The sequence below is a fragment of the Gadus macrocephalus genome, chromosome 7, assembly GCF_031168955.1.
Source record: "Gadus macrocephalus chromosome 7, ASM3116895v1".
Taxonomy (NCBI): Eukaryota; Metazoa; Chordata; class Actinopteri; order Gadiformes; family Gadidae; genus Gadus; species Gadus macrocephalus.
In genome coordinates this window covers 11,925,536-11,935,249 of record NC_082388.1, presented here as the reverse complement: position 1 = coordinate 11,935,249, position 9,714 = coordinate 11,925,536, and the positions used below count along the sequence as shown (strand labels likewise).

The following is a 9,714-nucleotide window of genomic DNA, read 5'->3' as shown; positions in this document are numbered from 1 at the left end:
TAATAAAAAGGTAATTGGTTGGGGGGAGATCTTATGTTTTTGTCATGCCCGTCTACGCTTCAAACTCGTGCATATTGCAAAAAATATGCAACAGCGACCCCTACGGTCACACTTTTCGGTGGGTCGCAGAATTCGGTGTAACACCGGCCCTGCTCCGGGGCATTAACTGTGGTGTTTGATATACGCACTACAAAACGTAGTTTTTTTCTATCCAAAAAGTATTTATTTTCAAACAAAGGGCTTCCAAAAATTAGTTAAAAGGGTTTCAAAATAACCAATAAACTCTTTACCGCATCATCTGGCAACCCTCAACTTTGCCCACCTGGTGCAAGGAGCCAGTGTTTGAAGCATGGTGAGACCATTACCGTTACTACACTTTATTAAATTATTTAAATAAAACATATTTGCCACACCTGCATTCTCTGAAAGTATTTATTCACATTTGAAAACAAAACCACACACTTGGTAAATCCTGTACCCACGCAATCCAGGATCCTTGGTTATGAAAAACAACATGCAATGGAATATTAGCATATTTACATTAATTTACAAAATATGAAGACTCGTTATACCTTACCGTGAGAGGGCCATGAAATTGAAACTATACTAATTGTAGCTAAAATTTTAGCTAAAACAATCTTATATATTTTCCAGTTTTTTTAAAACAGATATGACTTACAAGGCTCAAAATCAGATAAATAATTTTCTATTGATTGCCAATTTGTGATCAAATTCAAATGTAATATTTGAGTAGAACTGTGTTGGTGATCTTAATATTCCTCACAGTACAACTTGTTTTGAACGCGTGGGGAATAAGTGAGGTGAACGAGCCTGAGGAACCAACGAGGAGGAGAGAGTCATGGCGTGAAGGAGGACAGGTTAAGCGGTGACACTCTCTTGATGGGAGTGTTGTTGTCCGAGAGCGAGACAAACAGTTCTCCAGACGGCGTCTCCGTCTGGTCCCGGACCTGGGAGATCTGTCTGAGGAGAGCCTTTCCTTCCTCCCGCGCCTGAGGACCAACACACAGGTGTGCACACATGTTATACATTTGACCTTTACTGCGGTCTTCTATCAGATGCTTTTATCCCAAGCCACTTCCACCGAGTTACATGATACTGGTACATTCAATGTCATTGAGGAGCAGGTGAGGACTCAAAGGCCGCCAGGTTACGCTGCGGACATTGGGGATTGAACCGAGAACCTTTCAGCTGCGGTTCGAACACCCTTGCCACCACACACTATACTTTAAAATTTATATAATTTTTTTTATGCAACCGATTTTTTTTTATACTTAGTTCAGTGCATTCAATTGTAAACAGGAGTACGATTCCTTGAATGTATAACCAACAAAGCCGATTCCGAGGATGTTTCAGACGTAGCATTGAGCCCCGTCCTCCGACTGGCGGGAGTGGGGCGGTCGGGGGACTCACGTCGTTGTAGTCGCAGCAGCGCTGGGCGCAGAGGGACGCCTCGTCGTACAGCTTGTTCTTGAAGTAGTACTGGCCCAGGTAGCGCAGTGCCGTGCTGACCTCCACGTGCTCCAGCTGCTCCTGTACCCCCCAGGACACCAGACCAGAGGGTCAGGGTCTGTGGTGGTCCCACACCTCGGTGTGTACAAGAGTCATCTCGGATCCAGCTGTCCCACCGGGTTACAGCGGAACCTCTTGGTGGTACGGGCACAGAGCCTGGGCCGGTACCACCGTGACCCTGATGAGCCAGTGAGCCCACGGCTTCAGATGGAGTTCATCCACTGGTTTAACTCACGCCTACTTTATGATCCTTTTTCAGTACCGTCGTTGTGCAACTGCTATGAGCGTTATAATAACACACACACCGTAGCGTTATACAAACGCACATGTCCACACAATGCCCACACAAGCTCCTACAATGGCTATTCGCACAGTGTTGATTTAAAATGAACAAACAATTTGAAGAGTTTACTACTGCTGATTTCTGTTTGTGTTTGCATATTAGGAACTTCCAGGGACATTATTGGACGAAACATATGAAGCGAAAAAGAGAAAACAGTGTTCACCAAGATGAGAACTAATTTGACAGACTATAGTTTCCCAGTAGTACTTCAGTCTCATTTGCAAGACTAAAACGTGTAATCGGCAGTGAAATTATCCGTTCCCCTCCATTTCGGTGTTCGTCACATTCCTGGGTATGCCGTGCAATGAAATGACAGTGGGTTTAAGTTCTGTAATGGTCACAGTGTATACAAGTGTTGTTCCAAGTCAAATTACATTGAGGACACTTGGAGTAGGATGCAGAAGCAAAGTTCTATTCTAAATACATCACTAATCATTGATTTAGCAGACATAGACCATTTGGAATAGCACTAAAGTACTACAGTAGTTAAGAAGCTACTAGTTTAACATCTTACTGGCTCCAATTTTTTGGAAAAAATAAATGGATCATGAGTTTGTTCTTTTTAGTTACTTTTTTTTTGAGCCACTTATCTAAAGTGGGATTCCAGATGCGTGTTACTAAGGAAGGGCGTGGGGATGAGGTCATCTTCAGGATGCCGACAGATTAGACTGAGATTAGGGACCGAGCCCAGTGCATTGTGGCTGGGAGTCAGACCCTCCAACCCATGACTCTATCCCAGCCTGACCCACAGGACGGATGGGGTTGGTAAAGCGTGTGACGGAGGACAACGTGTTGGCAGTAGCTCACCCCACAGGAGAAGATCTCTTGGATGTAGATGATGTAGGACTGGGCCGCTTCGTCAGTCTCAGTCAGCTGTTCTTGGAGCCTGTCGACCAAGAGAGGGGAATGGTTGAGACAGGAACCGAACATGAAAATGTTTAGTTGGTTTACTTACCCGCATAGTTCCACATTAGTAAGCACCGTCAATTCTGTGGTCATATTTTTCATCAAAATGGAATCCCCATTAAATCATCAAAGTTCAGAAGTATTTGTGGTCGCGTCATCGAGTGCCAAGTGTGCAGAGCAGACGTTTGAACCAATGGGAACAACGATATGACCTCCTCTTCACAGCAATAGGCACTTCCACAATCCAAACCACAAGAACCAATTCACATGCCCCATTGTGTCTTTTGAATGTGGCACGTGTCAAATATCAGCAAGAGTCGCTACTTACTTAGCAAGTTTGAGAAGCGCCATCTTCTCCACGTCCCCCACGGAGAACGCCCTCCAATAACACTGGACGGACAAGGTCAGAGGTCAAATAGTGCCATGTGACCTTTAATCCTCAAGTTTCACAAAGAGAAGCAGCAGAAGGAGCGCTCCTGCACAGCGTTACCTTTTTGGCCTCTACTTGTTGCGATAACTTCTCGTAGCACTCTCCCAGGGCGACCAACATTCGCGAGTCATTGGGCCTGTACACACAGACACACCCGGATACGGTCAGGGGACACGCTCAATACGTCAATGTAAGGGAACCCCTGTTTGACCCTCAGGTGGGACGCTGATCATCCATTGAATCAGCCAAACAGTAGGCCCACTGGGTAGGCTGATGTATTTACCATACATCTGGTTGGACCTTTCACTAAAGGGAAGACCCTGCAATGGCTTCTTTGAGAGGGGAAAAAAAAAAAACACAGCTGGTGGCGCTTTAATGGTCCGAATATTGCCACGCTTCAATAAATGAGTTGTATCTATTTATGGACTATGGAAACAGACGATGGGTGCGGTCGGTTTGTGTGCCCAGGACCGACCGTAGCTGGTGGGCCTTGCGGTAGTAGTACAGACAGTAGAAGGGCATCTTGAGGATCTCGTAGGTCTGGCCCAGGCCGTACCACGCGCGGTAGTCCCGCTTGTTCACCTCGATGGCGTGTCTGTTGGAAGAGGAGGGCCGACGTATTGACCACATGTCGTCTTTACATGATACTTTCCCAAAAGAACCATAAGCTAGTAGTTAGGGGACTACTGGCTTATTACCCCTTCATGAACAATTAGGCATTTCCGGTCTTCTCGACTTTCTAGAATTGGCTGAATATCTTTAAGACTAAGCTTTGCTCCTAGAGGAATGGTGGACATGTAAGATTGCAGTTAGTTTTGTTACCCTAGCACCTGTAGGCATGCAGAAGTCGATGCTAAGCTATAAAACTGTACGCTTGCCGTATAACATACTAAACTACGTAACTACGCCTGGATAATAAAGATGCTAAACTACACTCATATAGACCTGGATTAAGAAGATGCTACGGTTCATACCTCTAGGCTTGCAGTAGAAGATGCTACGGTTCATACCTCTAGGCTTGCAGTAGAAGATGCTACGGTTCATACCTCTAGGCTTGCAGTAGAAGATGCTACGGTTCATACCTCTAGGCTTGCAGTAGAAGATGCTACGCTACATACCTGTAGGCCTGAATGGCAGCAGAAGTGTTCTTCATCTCCATGTACTCGTGGCCCATGAGGGTCCAGGCCCCCAGGCAGCGGGGGTTCAGCTTCAGGGCCCGCTGGAAGTACAGCGCCGCCTTCTCATGCTGGGATCGCAGGCTGTAGTAGTTACCTATGGATAAACCCAGACCGTTAGCGCCAAGCATTAGCAGCTGGTTACCTACAAACGGACACTGCTAGTACCTAGAACAAGCACCGAGCTAGCTACAGACAATCAACCCGTTAGCTTTGATGAACAGTTAAGTTACCTGAAACTAGCATTAGCAGCTACCTTCCTAAACAAACCACTAGCAGAAATAGCATTCATTCAGAAGTACACCATTACCACCTAGTGTAAGCAGCACCGTAGTTACCTGCACACAGTCAGACATTAGCACTTAGCATTAGCACTGGAGTTTGGGTTAGTCCCTAGGGTTAGCAGGAAGGCTCTAGCACAGAGGAATTTAATGATCAGGACACAATGAGACTAGTAATTCAATTACCATTGACTGATTGAGATCTTCATACAGCGGATGAATGTCTGTGTTTACTCACAAGCAGCGGCTTGTTTACAACAGTTTGTTTACCACAGTTGTTGGAATGCACTTCTGCCCTATGGCATTCAGAAATCACATTCAGTTTTCCAAGAGCCCCGAATTGCCGTTTAAAACAGGGTTTTGAACGCTTTGCGAAATTCTAGGCATTTTAAACCTTTTGAGTCCACTCATGTCGTCCCTGTGGTGCACTACCAAGCTCTCTGGGAAACCGTTAGATTAACTCAAAATCGCTTAAAGGGGCCATCTAGAAAACACTTAAAAGCAACAGTTACAAATAATTATGAAAGACTCATGGCACAGTCTTGGAAACGCCACAGTTGGATCCGTGATTAGACGACTATGCAAATGTCCCCCTGTGGAGAAAACGGGCACTTTTTTCAAGCAGTGTGTTGAAAAAAAGTGCAGGCAGTGGGTGCGGTCAACATGTGGCGCCGTGTTCTCACAGACGGTGACAACACGGCGCCACCAACGGGAAACAACGCACAGAGTCATCGCTACGCTCGGGGCGCTTCGTTGGGTGTGTGCGTGTGTGTGGCACCACGCGGCCCAGAGGAGGAACACGGGCAGTCGTGCGGCCTCAGCACCCACCGATGACGCAGCAGGTCTCCACCCGGTACTTGTCGATCTCCACCAGGTTGTGGGCCAGGTAGCTGAGCTCCGGCTTCATGCTCTGCGGAGGAACAGGGGCAGAGCGTTACCCCCTCTGCCGGTGGAGCCCGAGGACACGGAGAGACACTCGGCAAGAACAGACAGCCCCTGTTCCGGGGCCAGTATAGTAGACACAGTGAGAGGGCATTTGTGTTGTTCCGCAGTGGGAAATGTAGTACAAAATCCCCCATCACATGTGAACTATCTACACTACGACGGGTCGCGGTCGAGCAGACTCACCTTGACGTAGAGCAGGTTGGAGAAGGTGTCCATGTTCTCGATGCGGTACGGATCCTGTTCCCTCAGCTCATTGAACAGAGCCAGGGCCTGGTCAATGTCTGGAACACAATACCACGATAACCGTGTCATGAAGTGCAAAGGAAACAACCTCAACCGAAACGCACGCAAACCTCATGGCGGTGGCAAAGCTCCCCACCCCAACCCCACAAGGGGAGAAGACGGGAAAGACCCACCTCTGATGTTGTGGTACGCCACAGCGATCTGGGAGATGATGTAGGTGCTCTTGGAGAAGCCGGCCTCGATGAGACTCTGGTACTTCTGCAGGGCTCCAGGGATCATCTGCAGCTCTGTGTAGATGTGGGCCATGAAGAAGTCCTTGATCCAGCAGCTCGGTAGAGACAGGGACTTCAGCTGCGGGAAGGGGGAGGTCACGGCTGATTGGCTAACAGGGACAGTGGCTGTACACAACAGTAAAAGAGGTCTGAGCTGTTGCCTTTAGACGCAAGGCATTGGTTGAGTAAAAAGGGGGAGATTGCCCTCATACTAAACAATTCAGTAAAACTAATAATAATTTTAAACACTTGTTTTGTTAATAACCGACTCTATGCGCGTTAATCTCTTTTAGTACCTTTTGTTTTTTTTGGATTGTGTTCTTGTCGCTCCACTTCCACAGAGAGAAGGTGTGTTGGGTTTATTGAAAGGTGCTTTATGAATCAAATTATCTATAATTGGATGCCGTTTGGAAATAGTTCATTAACATAGGCATGTGTCATTACTAATAGGGCTGTAACGATACGCATATCGAAACCGAAATCGCGACACTCAAAGCCACGGACCTGTCTCGCGGTGTGAGAAGGCAGAAGCGCGATACGCCCTTTCTAACTGTCCGATTGAAATGTGCTAATAATATGCCTAAATAATAGTCTGCTGACACCGCTCCTCTTCCTCCTCCTCGATGCCGTAAGTCTGCGACGAGATGCCTTCTCTGGGATGACAGCTCTCCGTGGCTAGGGAGGATGGCATTTCTCCACAGCCGTCGAAGTCCTCATATGAGATATGAACGACATTTATCCAGAGTGGGCCAAGCACGAAAAAAATAGCCTGTGTGATCCCCGTCTCTATTGTTTTGTGTGATTTGACCGGCAGTTGGTCTGCTTATAGGTCGGAATGAAGCGGCCACCGATTGACAGGATGGGTAATTTATTCTACCGGACTCGTTAGTTACTTCACTAGACACACACACTACCGCTCGCTCTCCTCGCTCGTCCACTCACTCGCTGACGGCACTCACACTGCCATTCTCGCGGACACACATACGCTACTCGTAACACTATGCCTCGTTATAGCGACGTTCATGTTAGACGTTCATGTTTTTTCCCAAAAAAACAAAAATCGAGGGATGTATCGAACCGTGGGTCAAAATCGTGATACAAACCGAATCGTGAGTTGGTGCATCATTGCAGCCCTAATTACTAATGTTTAAAGCCATTGTAAACTGAGCAGCCGGTACCATCTCAATGTTGGTGACCAGGTTGCAGAGCTCCAGCCAGGATCCCCAGTGGAGCGGCAGGGTGTGGGTGGCCTCCACAAACACCTCCACCGCCTCCTTCAACAGGTCCAGCTTCCGTAGCACCACACCATACCTGTTCATGCATACATGGAACGACACAATTAGAAGCCTCGTCCAGCACTTATGCAGGTAATGTTTAAACTGATAAAAGTAAGAGGGTCATTTTGAACAATGTACTGCAGTGTTTAAGTGTGTGTGTGCTCCTACAGGTAGAGGGTGAACCCGTCCAGCTCTCCGGCTCTATGCTTCTTGCTCAGCTCCACACGGAGCTCCCGGAGCGCCTCGTTACGCACCTGGCCCTTTTCTAGGGGCCCTGGAGAAAAGCACACACACACACAATAGCAGGCCAGTCCTGTTCATAACACACTACTGAGAGGGGGTACTCCGGACGGGGGGCTCACCCAGACTGTCCACGGTCTCGTCGTCTTTCTTCTTCTCCCCTGACTGTAGAGTTCATGAAGAACGGTGAACAAGTGAACGTTGATGTTGTGAATTACGACGCATAAATAGATGGACACCACTGGAATTCTTTCGATGGCAGTCAGAGAAGTAGGATGATAAGTGAACCAATTGGTACACTATAATTCTTACATTTAAATCACTATCCCTCAGAGCTTTTTAATAGCACTCAATAACGTTGAGCGTAAAGATACATATGCACCATCAGCATTTCATTGAATGATCATCACTTCAGGTAATGAACTTAATAGAACAAAACGTCACGCAAAATGGAATGTGAATAGCATCAGAGCTATATATTCTCTTACCAGATAGCGTGAGTACATGTAGAGAAAGTAGGCCTTCTTGCTGTGACAGCCGCGCAGAAAGTAGGCAGCGCGGTCATATTCCTTGAGGTCGAAGTACGACTTAGCCAGGGCGAAAGCGTCTAGGTCTTGAACATCTTCCTAATGTGTGAGACAAAGAAAGCAGTACTTTCTTACAACCTGAAACACATTGTCTGCAGGAGCCCGTGTTATTATATATATATTCACAAAAGGAGGATATTATCGTTTGCGTATATCAGATTAAATAAATTTGGTTGCATACAAACCTCACTAACGAGATGCGATGGGGGTAATTCATCCTTTGGAAGAGGGTCCAAGGCAAAAGCCAATTCCGAAGCCCTAAAATAGAAGATACAGACAGCGTCACATGTCATGATTGACATATCCGGAGGGAATTGCTATAGTGTTTGACGTTAATGTCTTGTAAAGAGCACTTGAGGTCATGTATAAAACCTTGAATATGTGACAGAAATACTCTGAGGAATACCCCAACCTAAAAAAGAAGCTAACGGTAGATGGTCCCACAGCGTCTTATATTCTAGTTGGGTTCAGAATGGGAAAAGCTTGTGAATTAAATCGCAGTAGATGGTTAATTTGTCTTTGCGTGTGTTCCATCATTTTCTCAACCTTCAATATATCCACGACCGAGTCTCAGGTTCTACTATTGCAACACATAGATTATGTCTTAATCATAACAGAAACCTGTTCAATGGCATGGATTTGTTGTTAGCCCATGCTAATCAGACATGGACCCATTGCGCCTAATTAACGTTACTGCATTCAATTTTTTATCTTTCTAAACGTTAATCACACGTACCACTTCACGCTGTGTACAAGTCCTCTCTCTTTGCAGAGCGATATCACAGATATTAGTTGTTTTTTGATTTGCACCAAGTCTCCAAACTCACTGCAGAGAGCCGCCATTTTCAAATTTGGCGTCTGATGAACGGAAGTCCCGCCCCCAGCAGACAAAAGGAGGGCGGTCACTGCTTATAATATGTCCATGGGTCACTGTTGCGCTCTACAGGAACGTAAATGTGACGATTTCCTCATAAAATTAGATTACTGAAATATAATATAAAAATATGTATAAATAAAAACTTAACATGAAGCACCATTTCTAAAGATGACACCCGTTGTTACAAAGGGAAAAAGGAGGTGGGCTATTAAACATGATGTAGGCCTACAGTAGGCCCTACATGATATTTTCTGTCAATTAATTTTTCCTTGCAAGGTGCAGGCCACGAATTGGTTTAACCCTGTTTTCTAATGGTTTAACCGTAATAATGAATGAAGAATAGAACAATCCCTTCCTTGAAACCTAATATAATTTCCTCGTGGGAAACTGAAATAACAATTTGGAGTAGAGTTTGAGTAGAGGTCGTAACAGGAGTACAGACCACAGCCTCTTTTTACATAATACACGTTACGCTGTAGGTCACGAACAATACCGAGCAGAACCGGCAGGTGGCACCTAAGAACTGTATTCGCTTCAAACCCTTGCTCTTATTATTTATTTATTTAAAAATATGGTAACCTCCGCTGCTTTTGTTTCAATATTGTCCT

At 45.9% G+C, this 9,714-nt stretch overlaps 1 protein-coding gene across 1 annotated transcript; it reads right to left on the bottom strand.

Annotated features, from left to right (window-relative positions):
* Nucleotides 1-418: 418 nt before the first annotated feature.
* cdc23 (CDC23 (cell division cycle 23, yeast, homolog)) lies at nucleotides 419-9,128 on the bottom strand. Its single transcript, XM_060056770.1, has 16 exons — nucleotides 8,966-9,128; nucleotides 8,415-8,487; nucleotides 8,131-8,268; nucleotides 7,765-7,807; nucleotides 7,571-7,676; nucleotides 7,304-7,436; nucleotides 6,027-6,204; nucleotides 5,794-5,891; nucleotides 5,494-5,575; nucleotides 4,328-4,481; nucleotides 3,685-3,804; nucleotides 3,270-3,345; nucleotides 3,108-3,169; nucleotides 2,681-2,759; nucleotides 1,432-1,551; nucleotides 419-1,010 (listed from the first exon to the last, which is right to left on the bottom strand). The coding sequence occupies exons 1-16, from the start codon at nucleotides 9,070-9,072 to the stop codon at nucleotides 858-860; spliced, it is 1,722 nt and encodes a 573-aa protein (XP_059912753.1). The 5' UTR covers nucleotides 9,073-9,128; the 3' UTR covers nucleotides 419-857.
* Nucleotides 9,129-9,714: the final 586 nt, after the last annotated feature.

Bases quoted from the DNA above. Each gene is read 5' to 3' on its own strand.
- cdc23 (XM_060056770.1), bottom strand. From the start codon at position 9,072: ATGGCGGCTCTCTGCAGTGAGTTTGGAGACTTGGTGCAAATCAAAAAA. The intron at 3,170-3,269 runs GTAACGCTGTGC...TTGTCCGTCCAG, and splicing joins AACAAGTAGAGGCCAAAAAG to TGTTATTGGAGGGCGTTCTC. The intron at 1,011-1,431 runs GTGAGTCCCCCG...GTTGGTCCTCAG, and splicing joins GCTGCTGCGACTACAACGAC to GCGCGGGAGGAAGGAAAGGC.